We start from the raw sequence: 22,859 nt of genomic DNA on the forward strand, positions 1-22,859 counted from the left end.
GCTTTGTAATGACTTGGAATAATGCACCAGTAGTGATCTCTCGTACTACGGAAATATGGATAGGTTCTTTTCCTTTTTTTTTATATAAGATTCAATATTTATTACATCATATAAATAATGGATACAACGATTGAATGAAAATAAAGATTGAGAAGTCATTTTAGGGGGGGAGAAAGAAAGAAAAGAAAACGATTTTATGTTCATATAAGGTTATATATTCGAATTCCACCAACATATAAAATATTATTCTACTTTAATAATAGGTGTCGTTTTACTTTAATAATAATTGTTGACAAATATAATTATCTGATATTGATATATGATTGTTATAATTGTCATTAGTTATTAATCATTAAATATAAATATTTGTTTTGATAATTATAATAGATTTACTCAAAAAAATAATAATTTCTCGTTTTCACTACAATAAAACAAAACAAAAAGGCAACTTTCTAGAATTTTTAAATTAAATGATAATATTTGTCCACTTAATAAAACCAAAAGAAAATTCCCAAACTAATTTCTTGAGAAAGACATAGAAGGGAAGCCTTTATTTTATTTGTGGGTGGGGAGTTTGTTAATTAAAGGGAGGACTTTTCTTGATTTCGTCTGAGGAGAAGCCATATAAAATGCAAGAGAAAATATCCATTCAATTTTATCTCTTTCAGATTTGCAAAGCATGAAATTAATTGCTGCTCCTGCACCAGTCCACCTCCATAGACAAGCACCACGAACTTCTCTTACCTGACTTTCTTCACATCGAAAAGCTTTGCCATGCCAGCATTAGTACAGATTTCAATCAATTCCTCGGCCTTATACCCTCTCCACAAATACAGGGGTACAAACACGAAACACCTCATATATAAGTTGAACCTTTCACAACCCATCAATTACTATTCACGATTAAGAACAAAGATTGAATGTATTCACAGAGACGGGTTCAAGGCTGAAGCTTTGAGGGAAAAATTGCCATTCTTAGGAGTGGGCAAGCGCGAAGATGGGATTTTGGTTAGTAAGGGTCGGAGGGTAGTCGCAATGAGATTCAATAACGGCTTTAATGGGCTTGGTGGAGGTGGTGGCGGTGATGGTGGTGGGAGAATCAACAGTGAAACTGCAAGAGTGTTGGGGAATCTTGCTTTGGCAATTCTACTGACTTATCTTTCTATGACTGGGCAGTTGGGCTGGCTTCTTGATGCTATTGTTTCCCTTTGGGTAGTTCTCTCTTTGTTCTTTTGTGCCTTTGTTCTTTCCTTTGAGGATCGAAAGATGGAGTTCTGTTTATTTGATCATTTACATGTATGTAGCGATGTGAATATAGAGATACTCAGGGATATATGTTCTTCCATGAATTGTCACCGTTGGCCATTATTCAGGAATGTTGGCGTTGAGGCTGTTTTTGAATTTCGAGTTTAGCTTAATCTACTTGCTATAATAAGATTCAAAACACTATTTTAGGGGAGGGGAAAAGAATGAAGGATAGTTAATTTGGTATGTGAGTCTGTAATACTGAACTGCTCAATTTGTTTCTTATTTAGAGGTTATTATTTTCAGAGATAGCTTTGTCCGTTGTTTCTGATTAATGTGAAACAGTTCAATATCAGTTCGCAAACTAACTAAGCGTACCAGTTAAGGATTAATAATTTTCTTGAGATGTAACGCTATTGCATTTGCTTGTTCTGTAAAATTCTGTTCAGTAGCAGCTAGCTGTGCAGGTAGTTTTCTAAACATGCTGTTTTCTAATTTTCTACTTGGATTCTTTCACTGGTGGTTTGGTGTCTCCTCGTCTTCTGACCATTTTTCTTTCTCTGAGTATGACACGCCATCATCCTCTTAAAGCAACTATCTCTCTTATGTCTTTATTTTCACATTGGTGATTCCTTGGTTTCAGCTTCTTGCTGTGCTTGTACCAATTGTGGGCATAGGAGCTTTTCTATGGTGGGCAGGCAGAGATATAGTTCAAAGCAGTGTAAGAAATCCTTAAGTTTGTTCGCTTCACCATTTGCATGCAAATGTGCTATCAAATATCTAAATTCTTGGGTCATCCCCAATGGGTCAGGAACCACACATTTCTCTTGATGATCATAAGTACTATCCACGTTGGCAAACTGGAGTTGCTTGTCATTTCAGGACCAAATTCATTATATTGGACTGTTCGACAGCAATGCTGTGGAAAGATATTTTCCCAACCTTGTTGAGTAATATTTTGACCCTCCTTCTATGTCCAAAAACCGGCTCTTGAGAAAGCAAATCTTCCCTTCTGATCAGGAAGAAGAAGAATATTTCTACAGATAATGATATATTCAGCGACCTTTGGATTCAACTGATTTTAATTTCTGAGATATGTGAGAAAATGAATCTACTTAATTGTTCATTAAGGCTTACAATTCTGAAACTTATGTGTATCTGGACTTGATTTGCACCAATGCTTGGTAATTATCTTACTGCTTACTTATAAGTTGATTACGTCGTGATTCTTGTGAACCCAAAACTTCATTTAACTTATGTCAAGAAAATTAAATATTTGCAGTCCGTGTGCAACACCCCTTATCGTATTTCTTCTGCCATTTTAGTGATACATGATGGCTTAACGAATGTCTAAAGATCTTATCACTAACAAAGCTATTGTGCATGCAGTGCCCCAACTGTGGAAATGAATTTCAAGTATTCAAGTACGATACACTCAATGAACCCTTTATTTTGCCAAGAATTATATGTAGTTAATTACCATTCATTTCCTGTTCCTCTATTTATTCGTTGCAGATCTACTTTGAATGATGAGCTGCAGTTGTGTCCATTCTGCAGTCAGCCATTCTCAGGTAAAGGCACTGAGCAAGGACTATTAGTAGAGTGAGGACAACTATTATATTATTCTTTAGTTGTCAATTTTGCTCATTTGGCCTTCAAATTACTTAGCTATATCATTCTAGAATTACTGATGCATAATCAACAGAATATAAGCCAGCTGTATTTGCTGCTATCATGCTCACAAAGGCTAATTACCATTCATCTGCATCTCTTCTCTGTATTCTATGTTTCTTCCATCTTGCACTAACCATTTCTATCTCCCAAGGAAAATCTTCACATTTACAGCATTTGCATGCCATCAAAATGAACATGTGGTGCCAATGCCCTGATCATTTTGACCCAATTCTCTCCTTCCATTTCAAACCTTTTTCTTTTGTTATCCAGTTTACATTGATCAATGGTTTTCTCACTGTCTGTGTCTATTTTATCCAGATCTCAATTGAATAAAGCCCCAGTAAATTACTGTTTCCCTGCATGTTCTCAAAGCTAAAGAATTTCTCATTCATTTGTTATATGCAGTGGTTGGTGATGAGTTTGTTAGGGAGCCAGTGAAGTTTTCCAACGAATCCACAGCGTTTGGTCAAGCATTCAGCAACTTCTCTCCACTTAAAAAGAAAGGTTTGCCTCATCTCCTCCTTTTATTAGGAAGAAGTGGCCGTGCCTGATTGAATTAGAAATTCCATTTGAAACTGGAATTCTTTTCAGCTTTCACAAGTCTACTTTTGTAATCCAATGAACAGATAAGGAATCATCTGCTTCTGTAGTGGATGTCGAAGCTGAAATAAGGGATGCAGACTGAGGCCCCTGTAATTTACTCATTGGTATGATTATGGTTATGTTCTTGGAGTTCTGCATAACTAAGACGGTGATCCTTGTTGGAAACAAACGTCGGGCTAAATTTAATGGAACAGTGGGAGGGAAGTATGACAGTCGAGGTGGAACTCCATTTCTGCCCTTGAAGAGAATGTCCGAATCGTGTTGTATAGTACATGGTCTATTTGTATACTGCATAATCTCTTTGGTTTGTCCGGTGATGATAACTTCATGTTTATACCAAGTTATTCTGTAGAGCATGGACTTCAGAAACTACAAACAAACCAGTAGTTTCATAAGTTGCTTCATACTTATTAAAAATAGGCATCATTAATCATAATTTATTTTTTCCACATCCTTTTCCTTTCCTTCTCGTCTCTGGTCTTCTTTTCATTTTAGTCAGGTCGCAGTTGCCATAATTAGGTATTTATGCTATAGAAATTCCAACATCAAATAGGACCTGAGGGGGTTCCTTTTAGCTGGGGAACTTTAGATAAGCAGATAAACCACCAACTGTTAAGCATAGGTCACATTTCTCCCGCAGGGAATGAGAGTGCAAACAACAAGTGCCAAATTATTAGAGAGGGTATTGAACTTATGCTCAAACAACACTCTACAATCCAAAAGAAACAGAAAAAAGATATTTGCAACACAGTCAACACTCACAAGAGTGCATCTGCAACAGGAGCGCCGAAACTAGAGGATCTCAAAGTAGATCATATTTTGCACCTGGAATCTGCAAACATGAAATCCTAATTTGCTGATTTTATTCCTGATGTATAGGCAACTTCCAGACTAATGTGCCCCTTCTCCAACTTTCTGCCAGATACCAAGCAAATTAGGGCACCGCGGTGTTACATAGAAAGCCTCATATAGCATCAAATAACCTTTCTACCAAACCAAAATTTCTTGCTAGATTGAGAATCAATATATGTCAAAACTTGGAATCAAACCAATACCAAGAGATTAGGAATGAAATGAATGCTAAATCGTACCTCTTCCTTCTTGTCTTTCTTGCCCCCTGTGAAGAACTTGTAGCCTCCAAAAATGAGAAGGCCCCACCCAGTAAGAGACACAATCACAAACTGCAAAACACAAAAGGGACTACTCACGTAAGTGTATGGTTACACCTGTTCACACAAAACTAGTATCTAGGAAAATTTTACCCTGAACCTTTAAATCAATTTTCTTTTCCTGTTTCATTTTTGGTAGGGCGGGTGGGAAAGGGGCTTCACTAAAATCACGGACTAAGGATCCAAGTCATTGAGCATACATCAAGAATATGTGGAAATAGGAGGATGATTGCATAATCCTGTATATGAACACTACATCAATGCACTCTAACTACTGCCAACATACGCACTTGGAGGCATATAAGACTCGATCAATTTTTCAAAATTTCATGTGCAGGAAGACAAAGATCATCAACACTTAATTACAAGGATTAGTAATATGTTAGATCTCAATCCTTCTTCCCCTGGCATCTGCTTTTTCTATCCTTTATCTATGTAATCAGCATATGAACGGCATTTCCGTTACTTCCAAGTCCCAAGGAAAAAAAAGCAAGAATTAATCGGTGAGGACACAAATTCTCCACTTCCGTTTCTCATTCATACAGTAGAGCCACCAGCCTCTTACATTATGCACAGCATCAAGTTTACAATTAGACAACTATCAAGCATTTGGAGAAATTTAGTTCATTCAGACATTCAAATTACCGACTGAAGATTGACAAATATTCAACCATTTGGGAAAAATAATAGAATACTAGATACAAAGTCTCCGAAAAATAAAAGGCTGAAGAAAACGTACGTGCTCTTCTTTCCACTTTGAGGGACTCATTGGATCTTGCCAAAAGTTCACCTTTGGAGGACCATGATGATCTGCATTACAAAGGCGAAACAAATTAAACGAATAAAAAACCTCGTAAAATCTAATCGCAGGGGCAGGCCAGAAAACAAAAATCCGATAAATCAAAACCCACAGGAAAATTGAGATGGACTTAGAAACCTTAAGCTCAATTCCAGTAATAAGAATTGGAGCCAAAGAACAACAGGAAAACTTACCGCCACCGCCGGCAAGACCGCGGCGCTGGATTAGGACCGATGCTTGGGCGGAGGTAGCTGCTGTTCTGGGAGTGGAAAGCCTGGCAAGATTTGCGGCTTGACGAGCCGCCGCTGTCCATGCTGCCATTTTTCTCTTTTGCAGGTTGATTCAAGGTGGGAGGCGATGAGTGAGAGAATATAATAGCCGATGAAATTCGAAAATGGAGTGTTTACAGAGAGTACAAGAAATATGTAGAAGTAGTCGACTGAGAGTCGATCAGGGTTTCTGATATTTGCCGTTTGCATTCTAGCCCAATATCTTTTGAAAATGGCATTTTGGGCCCTAAATAATGTTATTGGACTTAGAAAAAAGAATCTCATATCAATCAAACTCATTTCATGGCATATTTTTAAATTTCCAATCAATCCTTTCTTTACTTCTCTATCTTAACTTATTTTATAGTTATTATGAACGACTTTGGACTTTAGATAATATACATAAATTAGCATATTCATATATATACTAGAGGTTGTGAGTTTGAGCCCCATGAATGTGGATATATAATCTACTTTTTATCATACTATCTTATTATTTTATTTATTTTATATATGTTAAACGATCTAAAAATATCTGTGTATTGAATTATTATTTGAAATTGACTGTAACAAATAATCAAATCATTATTAAATAAAATCTTAAATTCAATTTGAAAATACAACTCTATATGTCATCTCACAATATGACATTGTATTTGAAATATAGATTTATGCCCAAAAAAATTTGCATAATATTTGGATTCGTTTTCTGAGTCTTTTATTGTGTTTTGTGGAGGTAGAGAGAGAAAAATAAAGATAAATAAGTGTGTGTTAGAAATAGTATGTATGTTTGAATTTATTTTTGGAGATAATTTAAAATAAGTATTGTATGTTTAATATTATATTTTGGGAGACAAAAATCAATATTCATTATCAAATCATCCCTTTTTTATATATATTTATATATATATATATATATGTATGTATTTGTGCTAAAACAGTTTAAAACACCTAAATAAAGTATTTTTGAATGATGACGAATATTGAGTATGTTATGACTTGTCTCGAAAATAAATTGAAAATGAAAACAAACATAGCGTTGGATTCTTAATAACAACGGTTTTACATTTATTTGGATAATTTTTTTATTCAAAAGAAATATGTTCAACTTTTGTATATAGGACTATTCAAAATTATTTTTCTAATTAAAATTCTTCTATCCAAATATAGCCTTAAAATATATATATATATATATATATATATATTTGGACAAAGCATCGCTTGGATGTCCTATGTGAAGAGGTATTCAAACTCCTAAATATATCAAGGAATGTGAGTACGAAGGGGTCCTACTCCAAAGTCGGAAAACCCTCGCACCTTTTTGCTCCAAAGATGCTATTTTCAAGAAAACGTTTTACGGAGCACCTAGCTAAAACCGATAGTCGTCAACTTCACTTCACACCTTATCCAAGGTGAAATAAAAGGCGTTAATTTCGGACTGGATATTTGTGCAGGGAAATCGGCGATGGGAATAACAGAGGAGCTGCGATGGACCGCCGCCAAACTACTGAACGTGGGCCGAATTGCGGTGGACTCCGCCGTCAACGAGTCCCTTAAAGGTCTCGCTCCGCTCCCTGATTCTGCATCTGTCTTCAAACGCGTGTGCACATGAGTCTGAATTCCCTAATTTCGTTATTATGTACTTGGTGCAATTTATTGATCATGATTGGAATCTGCTGTGACTGACTTAATGGTATTATGAGAAATTTTACATTTATCTTTGGTGGATTTAGAGGTCTATCTCACTCATCTTTTCATATTTTACTTGTTAATTTTGTTGTTTATGGTGAAGAATTTGATAAGAAATTATATATATATATATATATATATTTGAATGTTAGTGGGGTATAGTGTCTGCAGGGGGTAAGCAAGTGTATGCAATTGTGAAGGGAAAACTGAAGGGTATACCCCATTCAGACCCTCCCAGTGGTGATAAGAAGCAAAGTTTTTTGCTGGTGGAAGAGATGCAAGCAAAGCTGGAGAAAATGCAAGAAGACATGAATAGAACACAACAGGAAAGTCTGGTTTCAGCGCTTAGAAGAGAAGAACAAGAGCATCTAAGACAGTTATTCGATGAGCCTGTCAAGAGCTCATCGCCTGAGGTAACTGGTCCAAGGAAGATTTTCATTCGTTCCCGTCTGTGAGGACGAGGGAGAAAACTTGTACTCGTATGATCACTGTGAGTATCGTGCTATTGTAATGTTTTCATGTACATATGGATTCCATTATCTTATAATCCAATGTTGAACAATGAACGCAATATGTGAGGAAAGCTATTTTCTGTATTATCAACATATATGTGGATCAATAGAATGGCAATTCCTATCTATAAACTAGGTACAGGACAAAAACAAATATTCATTCACTTCTGAAATGGAAGATAGCAAGCTCTTTTACACCTTTGCTTCATATGAGGCAAGAAATTGCGGCCATGTTGAATTTCACAAATTCTATGTGAAACAACGAAAACAGCTCACAGGCAGGAAACAAAAAGTAGTTTTCATTTAATATTTTGCACATATGTGCCCCAGTTAGACACTGTTCGGATATTAGTGACACTTACACTGAAGGGAATTAACTTCTTCATCCACCCAATCTCCAGCTTTTTACAACAGGGTGCTATTACAAAATATCCACATGAATTTCATCATTCTGATGCCTCAGATGCAGTATTCTGGAGTTGTGCGTTTACGCAATCATTGCCATGGTCCAACATTCTGTGGCAAAAGCAACTTGCATCAGTCAAAGCATCCATCCTTTTTAACTTCTATAAGTGTCTTGCATATCACATACAATGCACCAGGCAACTCCAGTGAAACTATTTTTGTTGTATTACAAGTCCAAGTAACCAAACGAGATAAGCAACAAGGAAATGGAAAGGGTGAGCGTTTGATCTCAAATTCCTTAGAAATAACAGGTGAGTGCTGTTGGCATCTATAATGTAACATTCTGGCCCAGACCCCAGGAAGTGAAGTGCTCAGATTAATATTTAGAACCAGTCCCAGACCAATGGGCCAGCAGATAATTGCAATTTGCTTTGAGCAAGCTGAATGAACTTCCTAAAAAATAAGGCAGAATGAACAGGAAAAAAAGATGAGACCAGGCATAGACAGAAAAGAAAATATTAGCTATCTCCAATGAAATGGCAAAGAGGAAAAGAATAAATGGAAATATCGCAAAATACTTTGCCCTTTTGGTCAGGAAAGAAACTTCATGAGAGCAGGTTCAACATGAATGTGAAAACAGAGAAGACCTAGAAGAAACTCTGGGATCAACTAATTAGTTGTCAAGCACCAGTTTTTCTCTATCTCCTTCACACTTCAGATTAAAGGTTATATGGTACGGCACCTTATGATCATTGTTTAAAGAAAGCAAAATTGCACTTGCACAAAAGAGGGCAGTGAACTTCTCGAAATTGCAATGTCTGGTGAAGTAGCAAATAAGATAAGAGCTTAATTTTTTATAAAAGGATTTACAATGACAAGCTGTACCCTATGGAGCTTCCTTCTACTCTGAAATTAAGTCCACTATAAATTGAAATCAAAAGTGTACAAATGATCTTGTATGACAAATCATTTCTTTACACAAAGCTCATATAGTTAGTCTTTACATATATTAGATGCTTTCCAAAAACAAAAATTACAATATATATATATTGGTGGGGTGGTTTGCACTGTAATGAGGTCCGCATTGTCAACCTGGATGTGAAGACAAGATTACAGACAATGCATTAAGCACAACTTGAGAGGTAATCATCACAGAAATAAGCACAGAATTACAGAATATCCAAAAAAGAGGACAACAATGAGACCACTAAATTAATTTCACAACTGACTGATTCTAGCAATTCAACATGCCTGTTTCAGAGATGAAGCCCAGAGAAAAGCAACTCCAACTCGTCATCCTGTGATGCTGTCCTCTGTCAACAAAAGCCAGATAGAACATTAGTACAAACACGAGCATCAGAACACATGCTCACGGCTCAAGCAGTAGAAAATGTAAAGATAAATTTATCAGAAAAAAGCATGTTTTACAATTATGGTAAATTTCTTGCAAAAAGGTTACAAGGAAAGAGTGGCAAGATTTAACCACGTCCAAAGGGAATCTAGGTTAAATGAACTGAATTAAAAATGTTCACATAAGATACTCAAGAATTTTTGTACAGTGTATACAACCGTCACTTCTTCTATGCAAAATCAAGCGTTCTAAGTAAAATTCTGATACTTGAACAGATGACCGTGTCACTTACTTTAAAATAAATAACAATTTACATAAACTTATATGTTTCTATCAGTACAAAATAAGGTCTTCTTGAAAACTACACAGAGACACTGCACAGAAGGTCCAGTTAAGTATTCTAATAGGGGATAGGGTCTAAAGAGCATCAAGCTATTGAAGTCCACCAATAGATACATGATGTAACCCATTAACAATTGGCTTCCATTGCCCCTTAAAGAATCAAGTGAAACATCCTTAAGAGTAACCCTCATAGCCTGGGGATTGCTAATCTGGGTTTCTCGGCTCTCAGGTGCTAAAAGAACCAGTAATTCTTCAAATATTCAAGAGACTTTATCTTCACTCCACCATTTTTAATCAAAAATGTTTTACAAATTTAACTGCCATCACAAGGACCTAGAACCAAAAACAGAAAAAGAAATTACAACGAGTGAAGAAGATAAAGCAAGATGCCTTATCCATGGTGCTGTTTCTTTCAATTATTTATCTTCCCCTACATTTAAACCACTACAGATAGACATCAAACTCAAACCCTAAAATTTCCAAAAACCAATCAATAATTTCCACTGAATGAAGAGGTTTTCAATCACACGACACAAACACCAACCTGAAGCGAGAGGAGGTGCTGAATTTTGTTTAAGACCCGCAGGCGGTGGGAGGCGTAGCTGCTGTTGGGCGGCAGCCGGTGCATTCTCTTCATCTCCTCATGAACCGCCGCCGCCTTCTCCTCATGCCCCATCTGCTTCCACTTCAACCCGGGTTTAGCACCCTCTGACCCGGACACCACATACTCCGGATCCATTTTCTACACTACCAGCTAGTAAGTTCTGGATTTCTCCAACTCCAATGGCGGCAATACAGCAATTAGAAAAGGACGCTGACTAAATTATCAAAATGAAAAGAAATTAAAGCTGTTAATTATATTGCTTTCGAGAAGATTAATAAAATAAGCAACTAACGGACTGTTTTCGAACTCTGGTCGGATCTATCCGATTGGACGCGACTTGAACCGTACGGACCCCTATTCTAACACGCTTTAAATTTCTGCTTTAACTAACGATTCTGTTTGCAGAGGAATTGTATGCCAACAAAAATCTCTACTGATACAAAAGTTTCACTATAAAACAGCCGTATCAAGTTTTTTGTGTCGATATAATCAGGATTTCAAAAATTAACTCATGTGCAAGGTGTTGTTGTCTTACGGAAGATGACATCTTTCTTTCCTATATATTTAAAAAACAATGTTCACTACTTGTCCACTTCGTATGGCATTAATTGGCAGGACAAACACAACACAAGCACATCAAAGCAAGCAATAACGTTAGACAAAATAAACAAAAACAAGAGATGTAGGAAATCTGATGATGAATGTAAACGTTAATTACCCTTTGTAGTTATAGGAGAAGAGCTGATTCGGCAATTAATCGCTGACAGTGATGATGAATATATGTGGGGTAATATGTGTTGAGAGTTCTTTTTCGATTGGGATGCTTTAAATTCATTCTTATCTTTCTAGCTATCCTTTTTAATCGGGGCTGCAGGCTGGAGTCCTGTTTCAGTACGTCTTTTCTTGTTTTATATGTTGAGAATTCTTTTTTCGTTGGGATATTTTAAATTCATTCTTATCTTTTTAGCTATCCTTCTTAATTGGGACTGCAGGCGGGAGTCCTATTTCAGTACGTCGTTTCTTGTTTTATGTGTTGAGAGTTCTTTTTCGATTGGAATGTTTTAAATTCATTTTTATTTTTCTAGCTATACTTCTTAATCGGGACTCCAAGTTGGAGTCCTGTTTCAGTACAACGTTGCTTGTTTTTTCAGTATCACCTCATTCATCCAAATTTCTTCTTATTAAGTAAATATTATTTCCACTAATTTCTCAAGCCAACAACATAACAAATAGCTCACAAGATTAAATCTTGGCTTTCACGTTGATCATTGAACAATTGTAACGTTTATTTTGCTAAATTATCTCTTATATTTTACACAAAAATTATAATAATTATTGATACTTTTTTGATAAGTAACACTCATAGTGTCTTTTTCTAGTAGATATGTAATGAAGCCTCTATTGAAAATTGTGAGATTTCAAAGTAAATTAATGGTCAAGTTCAATTTGAGCAGTATGCCTGTTGTTGGTATCAAATTTGCAATTAGAATTTGTTTTATTGAAGCTAAAATTGCATTTTTTAAAAAGTATAGGGGCAAAAGTGAAATATCCTTTATATTCTTGGACAGAGTGCAATACACCCCCCATAAGCATTCGCCAGGACTGTGAAAAACGAAGAGGCGCGTTTCATTCGTATTTATTACTCTGGAGAAACCCTAGATTTTAATTCACCACTCTCCGGTTTCTCTCTATAAAATCTCCTCTCTCTCTCTCCGTCTCGAAAGATGGCTAAGAATCGGGAACCCGAGAAGCCGGTGGAATCGGAAACGGAATCAGGGGAGGAAGAAGATTCTGAAGACGCTGGCTCGCAGGATTCCGACTCCGAACCCGATCTGGCGCAAGTTAGCAAAAAGCCCTCATCCTCAACACAAGCAACTCCCAAGAAAGCCCAACCTCAGTCCTCCTCTAAACCCCAACCGCAGCCGCAGCCGCAGCCGCAGCCGCCTTCATCCTCTGATGAGGAGGAGTCTGGATTTGACTCCGACGAATCAGACCCGAACGTCAAGCCCATAGCATCCAAGCCCATGGAGAATGAACAGAAATCCACTGACGGCGCTAGGAAGCTCAGATCCAAGCCCATTGCCTCGGATCTCGTAACTCCTGCTAAATCCACCGCCGCAAAACGCCCTGCCGAAGAGAAAGAAACGGACGCTAAGGATGCTAAGAAGAAGAAAAAGGCCAAGCCCGACACTACTGAGAAAAAGTCTACTGATGATTCGAAGAAACTGCTTTTCCAGAGGGTTTGGAGTGAGGATGACGAGATTGTGATTTTGCAAGGGATGATAGATTATGTGACCAAGAAGAAGTCCGATCCGGTTGCTGACTTGAATGCTTTTCATGATTTTATTAAGAAGAATTTGCATGCGGACATGACTAGGACTCAATTGCAGGATAAGATTAGGAGGCTGAAGAGGAAGTATCAGAACAATAAGAGCAAAGATAAGACCTTCTCGAAGCCACATGAGCAGAAAGCTTACGAGTTGTCCAAGAAAATTTGGGGGAATGAGAGTGGGAAAGAAAATGGGGTTGAAAAACTGATGGGGAACGGTAGTGCACTGAGGAAGAATCGAGGCAAGAGGCCTAACACGGTTGAAAATGAGGAAGCTAAGGATGTGAATAGTGATCCGGAGAGGCTGTTGCCAGCCAAGCGAGTGAATTCTGGTGGTGTGACTGTGGAGGAGAGGATTTGGAGGATTGGGGCAGAGTATTTTGAAAGCGGAAAAGGGCTCGAGGGGGAAAAAGAATGGAAGAAGCTGAAAGTCGAGGAGATGGAGGTCAACCTGAGGCAGTTGGAGGTAAAAACTGCACAGGCAAAGCTTGTTCTGGATGCTGTGAAGTCCGGGTCACTGAAGCTGTAGACAGGTTACGTCATATTAATGCCTTGGCAGTGTTATAACTGTAGGATTTTGGGTAATCTGTGTCTATGCTATGGAAGGATTGTTAAGCTAATTCTAGTTTTTGGGTAATTTGTGTCTATGCTATGGATGGATTGTTAAGCTAATTCTAGTTTAGGTTTCGTATTTGGTCTTAAGTCCTTTTGTGGTGGAACCCCTCATGTTATGTATAATGAACTACTTTGGTGTTTATCTTAAAATGGTTGAAGGTTCTTTGGATGTGAGGTTTGTGTTTCTTTTACTTATGTCTCATTTGTCTTGTTCAATTAAGATCTCATCTCCAGCTGCAAGAAAGATGAAAGGCAGAAATGCAAAGCAAGCATTGAGTTTGTCAAAACTATAATTAGTGTAGTTGAATCACATGAAAAAAATTGTGAAAATGTAAGATACTACGTGTAGATGTTGCAGTCTAATAAGGTGAGATGTAAAAATCGAGGGAAATAAAATCACGAAATGCATATAATAACAATAAAAGCACAGGTCAATAATCAATTAATTAAATTGGTTCCACTCTTCTCGGCAAATAAGAGAGTTCTAAGTTCGAATCCAAATTGTCACTGACCCCACTCCCATTGCACTATCAAAAAAAAAAGAAAAATACAAAAAAATGTACAATAAGAATTTTTTTTTTACTTATTTATTTATAGATGCAGTAAATTATTAATTTTAATTAATACAGAGAATAACTTACTATAAGTGTGCAAAAGCTAAATAAATGAACTCAAATAAATTAAATTTTGTTATTATACTTGAGAAATAAAAGGCATGATATTTAAGTACAGTTACCACATAAGACATCGAATATAACATGAATTTAACATTAATCCGTCTCTTATTTTTGCTACCGCTTCTTACATCATTTGCATTTAGGGTGGCAAAATGGGTTAAGACCTATGAGTTCAACCCAATCCAACTATTTTTGAATTGGATTGAGTTGGCTATATTTTAAAATAGATTGATATGGGTTAGTGTTAAATAAAATTATATTTTATATGTGTTAGATGTGAATCGATAATAAATTTAATATGAATTGATAATGTACTTAATATGGATTTTTATGAGTTTAATCCATAAACTAAAAAAAAAAAAACTAAAAAATCCCATCATTTCCTCTTTCCTTATATACACACACACTATCTTTCACATCTCTTCCACACACACAAAAATACGCTCACAACTACTCTTACTTCATCTAGACATGCTCTCACAGACACAACTCTCTTTCTCCACACACGCGCACACACACACAAAAAGACTCTCACAACCCCTTTTTCCTCGTATACACACAAACTCTCACATATCTCTCACCATACACACAATTCTCTTTCTCTCTCACACGCACATGTGAAAATTGTTTCTCAACAAATACAAAAAATATGGTTGCACGGCTTGATATTTATTAAAGATGAACATTTAAAATATGAATTATTTTGATAAAAATGTAGTATTTGTTAGATACTTAGTAGATTTTTTTATTTTATTATTTAGCAAATGAATTTTAATGTACATGGTTACTAAACAGAAATAAGGTGTGATACAAATTTAATCGTATTACATTACAAATAATAATTACTTTTTTTAATAGTTCAAATATTATCTATTTTTTTATTGTGTGAAATTCTGAAAAAAAAAATCTTTAAATTCAAATTCAAAAAATAATTTATACTAATCTGACCCAAATTATTTGTGACCTAACCCATTTTAAACTCATTCATTTAAATCCATTTTAAACCCAAATCAGTTGGACGAAACCCAAACCTAATCCAACCCATCCATTACCACCCTTAATCTGCACATGTAAGTACTTAGTGGAGTCTTGTTCCATCTTTTTTAAATAATTGTATCAGAGTTAGAGGAGGGTAAAGGGTTGGCGCCGTGCAGAAATAGGCATAATAACATTTTATTCCAACAATAAAATGATTGATATGTAAGAATATTGTCACTTAAGAATATCAATAATTGCATCCAACATTGTCCAACCTCCACTAATTAATTTCCAATCTCTACCCATCATTCAAACTCTTTTCTCCTAAACATAATATAAATATTTTCAAATTATTATTATATCTCTTCTTTTTTTTTTATTAAAAAAATAAGACTAGTCATATTTGAGGCAGGAATTAAAACGTTAAATCCGTCTCAATAAGTACGACTTTATGGCTCCCCGCATTGGAGATATGACTAATCATATTTACTGTATTCTTCTCTAATATATAAGTTTTTTCAATTAATCATTATTTATCTGATGAGAAAAATATAATAAATGGCCGTAAAGTACAAACTTGTCCTCCAAAAAATATGAAAATTTACAACACTCCTCATGGTGACCAGGCCAATTCTGGTATATTAGGGTTTAATTAAACATATATGCATTTATTATATCAAGATCACACTCAACTTCGATGATCTCAAATCATGCTAATTTAATTATATAATGTTTTAATTGCAAAATTTCATCAAATCTAATATTGTGTGTGCAAATCAACCATCCCCAGTGACCTATACTTGAAGAAGCTGCCTAATTATCACAAGTCATCGCCATGTCATTGCGTATCTCAACCCGTATCACTACCACTTCTACAGCTGTTTGTGAATAATGCACTTAAAACCTAACTCCTAATTATGGCCCAATTTTACCTACCATTTATATAATTTTGTTTTTTGCTAAAAAAAAGGTGGGGAGTGGGACTAGTGCTGAATTGGACAGAGATGGACGCCACCAATGCCAATATTCCCTAGCCTCAACCCTTCCCACGTCCTAATTAACCACTCCACTGCACACTCATTAATTCACATTAAAATTTAAATATAAATTTGAAATGATTAATTCATAGTACTTGATCGAATTCAAATTTTATATATCACTGATGTTAAGGTGATACATGTTCATGATAGTACATCATTTCTTAATTTACTGATTAATATTAAATTTTCATCAATAAGTTTAAGATTACTAGCCATGGAATATTAAGATTCAGATTCTAAAATTAAATTTGAGGTTACTTGTTTGAATTTTATAAGGCATATGTGCATTTATTTTATTTTTATATAAATTTTATTTTATTATTTTTTATTATATTGATAAAATAAACAAAATAAAATTTTAAATTACTAAAAATAGGTTAGGGCAGATATTTCAATACAACATATTTTAGAAAGCAGAATAAAAAAATTATAGGGGAATGAGAAGGGTATTTTTGTTTTATCAATTCTAAGTTATTTTGTCAGGAATGTTTTTGTTACCTTTCATATTTTAAAGGTGTAAATAAGATAAATGTATATTTTAAGGGTATGAAATGTAGTTAACCCTAAAATAAATAAATAAAACAGTAAGAAATAAATTTAAAAAGAAAAAACTGAAAAAGGAAAGGGAAAGGAGAAGGAGAGGGAAGGCAACAAAAATAGGAAGGCAATAAATGTCAAATCAGTTAATCAGAAGCGAAATCCGCTAGCAATTTCTCTCCTTTTCTCCCTCTCTCTATCTTTAATTCTTTATGCAATTTCACGCCGCTGGTCTGACAATCGAAGGGTCCTCGGGGGGAGGAAGAGGAGACAGACAAAGATCTCCGCTGTTGAATTTCCCATTCTCGTCATCCTTCTTCTTCCTTGGCTGTACGGATTGGTAACAGTCGCCATGAATGAGAAGGCGAACGTTTCGAAAGAGCTCAATGCCAAGCATCGGAAGGTATTTACGTTCTCGTTGGATTTTGTATTTTTTCATATTTTCGTTGTTTCGATCTTATCGGTTTTTTACTTCTGCTTAATTGTTGATTGATGATAGCTCTTATTGTGGATGCTCATTTGCCTGATTTGTGTAGTATTTCGATTTGGGGTGGTTGTTATTCTGTTATTCACTAGTGCTTTGCTCTTAGAGATGGCTAAATTAAGGGATTAGGTCCTTATTAGCTGGTGACTGGCTGGTATGTTGTTTGTGTATTTAAGTTTTATTGAATTTGAACAGAGATGAGTGCTCCCGAAATGCTATTTCTTTAAGCAGAAGTACCAACCATGGAAGGGGCTTACTGGTCGACTTTGTCCTTTGCGTTTGTGTTTCACTTTGGATTTTTTCACTCCAGAAGCTATTCACTCTTGGTTTCATCTCCATTCATACCTGTTCCTACCTTGAACAAATACTAATTATTTATGTGTTGTCAGATCTTGGAGGGACTTCTTAAATTGCCAGAGAATAGGGAATGTGCTGATTGCAAAAGCAAGTATGTATTTCCACTGATATAAAAAGAAGTCACACTGGCTTGGGGCTTTCTTTCATGGTTCTATTTCAAATTAACACCACCGATTCTTCTTATTCTGTGTGTATCTGCCTTTGTCTTCTTTTGATGCAGAGCTCCTCGATGGGCTAGTGTGAACTTAGGCATATTTATATGCATGCAATGCTCTGGGATCCATAGAAGTCTTGGAGTACACATTTCGAAGGTGACATCCTCTCCATGGCTATCTCCTTTTTTTTTTTTTTTTTAATTTAAATTGTAGTTAATGCATGCATATATAGCAATTTGTTGATGATGTTGGTCTATCTTGGTGTACAATATCACATGATTCCACTTGAGTTCAATGCTACGTTTACAACATAACATGAAACAATTATACACACAAATGTCTCAAATGGAGTTAATTTGCCAACCTGTGGTTGTGCATGGCCAGGAATGGTCTTATTCAATGAGACATTGTTTGCAATGCCAAGCTTCCTTAAAGAATAATGATTTTATTTTGAAGTGAACCAACTATCATGTTATCTCTCTATACTACTCCGTGATTGCTTTACTTTTGAAAATTTATACTTGTATTCCTTGAACTTGAATCCGGATTTGTTTGTTTTCTTTCTTGAATATTATATCCTTATTCATTTTATTTTATTTTATTTTTTCAAATGTGGTTTTAATACACAATTTGTGTATGTGTCAGTGTTGAAAGTATAGGTCATATATAATACTCATTCTAGCATACTATGCAATGTGCAACATTGAAGACATGCATATTCTGATAATCATGTGCCAACTAGGCGAAGGGTTTGATTTTGGTATAAGACCATGAGACAATTGTGGACTTACTTTACATTCTTCTTTTTCTACATTCACAGAGTATTTGACTGATGATCAACTATACTTTTCTGGTGGATGTTTCTACATTTATCTCACTCTTAGTTGGACGTAGTTGTGGAGAACAATTGTTATTTAATTTGTGACATTTCTTGTCAATAATTCTTCATCTTTATTTCATACAGAAGTAGATATATAGCTGATTGTTTATTTGATTTCATGGCTGTATGTTTTATTCTTTTGCAGGTGAGATCTGCTACACTGGACACATGGCTTCCTGAACAGGTTGCATTTATCCAATGTAAGAACCTTTTGATTTTGGATCTTTTTTATTGATATTGATTTGCTTCTAAAAGATCTTATGAATTATCTATCATTTTGTGGACATAGCCATGGGAAATGAGAAGGCAAATAGTTACTGGGAGGCAGAGCTTCCCCCCAATTATGATAGAGTTGGGATTGAGAATTTCATTCGTGCAAAGTATGAGCTTCTTAATCTCAAGCACTGCTATCATGTACCCTTAACACTCGCCTGACTCTACAAACTGATTTCTGGTGTATGTCCTCTATATTGTGTGAAGGTATGATGAAAAGAGATGGATACCCAAGGATGGTAAGACAAAGTCACCTGCTAGGAGAATAGAAGAAAAAGGTTCGCAAAGGCCAAATGAAAGAAGTGGACATGGACAAGTCAAAACTTCTGGGAACTCTTTTACTGAGCAGAAGAGTGTTCCAGCATCTAGTACAAAGGAATATATTCCCGCTCCCAGAATTAGTGTTCCTGTGCCTCCTAAAGGACCAGAACAAGTATGATCAGTTCCATGTGCTTTATTGTTCTTGTGCTGTCTCTGTGTGTCTCTCTCTCGAATGTGTCTTTATGTTTGTTTGCCCACCTCTTTTGCATCTATGTGCTGGTAATGCACATCTAGCTCATGCAACCACTTTTGGGGAAAAATTAATAGGTGCTAGGTTTTTCTATGTAACTTCTGTTCAAGATAGAATTCATCGGTGTCGGTTATAAAGCTAACAATTTGATGGTTGGAGGCTTAGATCAATGGACTATGCCATGAGCATGTCGGAATGTTGAAATGTGAAAAATAAACAATGAGCTTTATAGTTTTACTGGTGGCCATGTTTAGTTGTGGAATAAGAGTAGATTATTTTCTGCACATATTTCAAGTCCCAAGTTGATGTGACTTGTGAATGTGATGTTAGTAAGGATTTATTGGAGAAGTTTTCATTATCTGTTTGTGCTACAGTTTTATGCCTCCTGAAAGGATCCAAGTCCAGTTGTGCCCTTACTTGTCCGTTTTAAAACAGGCTGCTGCAGCTCCAGTGACTGAAGATGTGACTCATAAAACAGAACCAGGTGGACTTACTCAACCTTCAAAGCTGGCTGCAGATGGAGTCTCTCCCCAAAATGTTGATTATGCTACTGATCTTTTTGGTATGCTATCCATGGATGGTTCTGTTGAAAATGTTGCAGGAGTATCTGGAGATGACGATACATGGGCAGGATTTCAGTGTGAGTTTATAAAGCTGTCATTCATTTTCCCCCAATGGTTTAGTTGTTTATTGCTGTCTCCCCCTTTTTGGGCTTAAGCTATTAAGAATTCTTAATCGCTATAGGTTTGCCAAATTGTTGAGCATACATGTCTTATCTGAGAGTAACAATTGCCAACTTGCAGCTGCTGGCCCATTGTCATCAACTGCAGAAAAAACTAGCCCAGCTAAAGCTGATGATAATAAGACCCAATCTGCTTCCGGAATTGAAGATCTTTTTAAGAACTCACCATCAGTTATACCTAGTTCCACATCAGAGAAGCCTCAAAAAGATGTCAAAAATGATATTATGTCTCTCTTTGAGAAGGTATATTTTCTGCTAAAGAAGCATCAGCAGCCTCCTCCTACCACATATTTGTTAATATATGCCAACTTCAATTCATTAACTCACCACTGTCCCCTCAAAAAGAGAAGGATATAGTTATTCCTTCATATTTTATGACAGTATAATACTTGCAAGGTTGAAAAAATTCTAAATTTCAGTAAAAGAATAGTACTTTCAGATTTTTGTCATAATTGTTGCTGTTATTACTGCATTTAGTACCCTTTTAATTTAATCTACCAATTTCATGTTTATTCATAATGCAGTCCAATGTGGTTTCACCGTATTCCTTTCACCACCAACAACTTGCTATGCTAGCTCAACAGCAGTCTATTCTAATGGCTGCTGCAGCCAATGCTTCTGGTGGGGTGCCTAGAGCTGCTGGCAACACACAGCTAGGACTGAATGGGACCAACTTGCCAAACCAAAGTTGGTCGCATGCTGGTTACCAGTTCCCTGGCATGATGAAACCAGCAGCTGGAAATATTGAGTTAGAGAAATATATGCAGGTAGAACAAAGTGACATTTTTTGCTGTGTCATTGACAGTATAAAAGTACAAATTTATTAAAAGCCTGCTTTATGTGCTCCTGAAACAGATGGGAAACATGGGAGCAACTCATCCGGCTGGGAACTCTTTTGCTCTCCCAATGTCTAGGTATGTGCATGTCAGTTTTAAGATGTAGACATATCTGTAGTATAAGGTTGTCCTTGTTGTTTGCTCAACTTTGAGTTGTTCCACATAAATGGAAATATATTGGTTTATCTTTTAAATGCTACTGGAATCCTTTATTGGAGTTGGGGAGCTATTAGTTACTTGTCTTCTGATTACTGATATTTTTACCCAAGGCCTGATCTTTCATATTGTGTTCCAGCACATATGCTGTTGGAGCTAATGCGCCCATAAATGGAAGTATGACCTCAGGACCTGGCAAACAGGCCGCATCATCAATTTCATCCAGTTCTCAGCAATCAGGAAAAGAATATGATTTTTCCTCTTTGACACAGGGGTTCTTCCCAAAACATTGAATTTAAGCACACAAATCATTCACAGAAAAATTTAGACTTGGGAATTTTCACCTCCACTGTTTGGAGATTGTAAACTATTGGTAGAGGAGGAACAGTGTAAGTGTTCCATTTTTAGGTGTATACGAACAATAAAGTATTTTAGCATGAAGTTTTCTTTTCCAGCACACGTCTCTCTATACTTTATGAATATTGATCAAGGAAAGGAAAAAATCTATTCATATATACCATAAATTGGTCCTATGCAAATGATTTGTGCTGTGCAGACTTGGTGCTTAGTGCAATCTTCCTTTGTTCTTACATTTGAATCTTTTACAATTTTTGTTGGGTTATGATGAGGTCTATATTTAGAGAACCTAGACTAAGAAAAGAGCCCCTTCTAATAAGTGGCAAGTCCCCAGTGGGTAGTTGATTTTTCTTTTCCATTTAGTGTATGTCTTGATGGAAGATGATGAAGTTGCAAAATTCTTGCAGTAGATAACCAACGTTGAATTCGACTCACCATAATCAGTATCTCATGGTTTTACTCAAAATGCTGTTAGTCTACCTAATAATGTTGAGAAAAGCTAGGATGAGTATTAGTTGATATAAAGAAGTTCATTAAAAATTTGGTTATTGACTGAAAACGTAGAATAACAGACAATATGATTTCACGAGCGGACGCCCAGTATTTGCTTGTAGCATATTGGCTGGACGGTGCGGAATAAGGTAGGACGGACAGTACACTAGACTTGAATTCTAGCTCTCATGTTTGGCTAGCATATGATTTGCGTAACCATTTTGTCTTCTTCAAATGATTAGCATCATAGACCCTTCCCCATTTCAAGCTTTGACATTCAAGTAAGATAAGTTTCGACCACACCGAGGAACTCTTCCTGCTTATATTATTTTAGTAATAAAAACTAACCTCTTACGTGATTTTACTCAACTAGTGAGTCTTGGCTCCTTTCGTTTTCTGTGGTAACAAAAGTCTTGCTACCTATTCTAACATCATGGAGAGTTTGGGATTGCTATGAGCTAAAATTTGTTGTAGGCCTGTAGCTTACACATACAGTGAGCCTACTATTCCTAGGTATTGACTATGCAACGGTTGATGCATAGCGAGGGTTGAATCTCCAGTCTAGAGTGTCCTTTCACGTGCTTTACTCTACAACAACCTACGGCATCACTAAAATTTTACTTACATTTACTATTATTTTTTCATCCCTTGTCAAATCTAATAATATTAGCACGTTGACATTCTTTGGCTGTCGTTTTGGGGAAAATAAATAAATATGGTTTCCCAAGCCTCGAATTGTTGATTCAGTTTAAAATTATTTTTTCCTGATTAATTTTGT

The 22,859-nt window shown here is 36.0% G+C and overlaps 6 protein-coding genes across 8 annotated transcripts; 4 read left to right on the forward strand and 2 right to left on the reverse strand.

Annotated features, from left to right (window-relative positions):
- Positions 1-579: 579 nt before the first annotated feature.
- On the forward strand, positions 580-3,971 carry LOC105174762 (uncharacterized). The gene is made up of 6 exons (XM_011096950.3): positions 580-1,212; positions 1,889-1,966; positions 2,635-2,669; positions 2,761-2,816; positions 3,325-3,423; positions 3,546-3,971. The coding sequence occupies exons 1-6, from the start codon at positions 775-777 to the stop codon at positions 3,602-3,604; spliced, it is 765 nt and encodes a 254-aa protein (XP_011095252.1). The 5' UTR covers positions 580-774; the 3' UTR covers positions 3,605-3,971.
- A 149-nt stretch (positions 3,972-4,120) lies between these two features.
- On the reverse strand, positions 4,121-5,939 carry LOC105175125 (uncharacterized). The gene is made up of 4 exons (XM_011097472.3): positions 5,685-5,939; positions 5,431-5,501; positions 4,614-4,703; positions 4,121-4,437 (listed from the first exon to the last, which is right to left on the reverse strand). Exons 1-4 carry the CDS (start codon positions 5,809-5,811, stop codon positions 4,414-4,416), a joined length of 312 nt encoding a protein of 103 aa, XP_011095774.2. The 5' UTR covers positions 5,812-5,939; the 3' UTR covers positions 4,121-4,413.
- A 1,094-nt stretch (positions 5,940-7,033) lies between these two features.
- On the forward strand, positions 7,034-8,051 carry LOC105174764 (uncharacterized). The gene is made up of 2 exons (XM_011096952.3): positions 7,034-7,318; positions 7,620-8,051. Exons 1-2 carry the CDS (start codon positions 7,225-7,227, stop codon positions 7,901-7,903), a joined length of 378 nt encoding a protein of 125 aa, XP_011095254.1. The 5' UTR covers positions 7,034-7,224; the 3' UTR covers positions 7,904-8,051.
- A 190-nt stretch (positions 8,052-8,241) lies between these two features.
- LOC148784864 (uncharacterized) lies at positions 8,242-11,262 on the reverse strand. 3 transcript variants are annotated; one of them, XM_088876756.1, is made up of 3 exons: positions 10,603-11,238; positions 9,617-9,678; positions 8,242-8,476 (listed from the first exon to the last, which is right to left on the reverse strand). In XM_088876756.1, the coding sequence occupies exons 1-2, from the start codon at positions 10,795-10,797 to the stop codon at positions 9,622-9,624; spliced, it is 252 nt and encodes an 83-aa protein (XP_088732882.1). In that variant the 5' UTR covers positions 10,798-11,238; the 3' UTR covers positions 8,242-8,476; positions 9,617-9,621. The 3 variants fall into 3 exon arrangements, with proteins under 3 accessions (XP_088732882.1, XP_088732884.1, XP_088732883.1); XM_088876758.1 differs by lacking the exon at positions 8,242-8,476 and adding an exon at positions 8,498-8,818 and having other exon boundaries at positions 10,603-11,262; XM_088876757.1 differs by lacking the exon at positions 8,242-8,476 and adding an exon at positions 9,183-9,457 and having other exon boundaries at positions 10,603-11,249.
- A 989-nt stretch (positions 11,263-12,251) lies between these two features.
- On the forward strand, positions 12,252-13,775 carry LOC105174766 (GLABROUS1 enhancer-binding protein-like). The gene has a single exon (XM_011096953.3). It carries the CDS (start codon positions 12,387-12,389, stop codon positions 13,518-13,520), a length of 1,134 nt encoding a protein of 377 aa, XP_011095255.1. The 5' UTR covers positions 12,252-12,386; the 3' UTR covers positions 13,521-13,775.
- A 3,179-nt stretch (positions 13,776-16,954) lies between these two features.
- AGD5 (ARF-GAP domain 5) lies at positions 16,955-21,689 on the forward strand. The gene is made up of 11 exons (XM_011096954.3): positions 16,955-17,241; positions 17,712-17,770; positions 17,900-17,990; positions 18,860-18,914; positions 19,004-19,094; positions 19,195-19,420; positions 19,934-20,138; positions 20,302-20,483; positions 20,765-21,007; positions 21,096-21,154; positions 21,372-21,689. Exons 1-11 carry the CDS (start codon positions 17,191-17,193, stop codon positions 21,523-21,525), a joined length of 1,416 nt encoding a protein of 471 aa, XP_011095256.1. The 5' UTR covers positions 16,955-17,190; the 3' UTR covers positions 21,526-21,689.
- Positions 21,690-22,859: the final 1,170 nt, after the last annotated feature.

The sequence above is a fragment of the Sesamum indicum genome, linkage group LG12 (assembly GCF_026168435.1).
Source record: "Sesamum indicum cultivar Baizhima isolate 11 linkage group LG12, ASM2616843v1, whole genome shotgun sequence".
In the NCBI taxonomy this organism is placed as follows: domain Eukaryota; kingdom Viridiplantae; phylum Streptophyta; class Magnoliopsida; order Lamiales; family Pedaliaceae; genus Sesamum; species Sesamum indicum.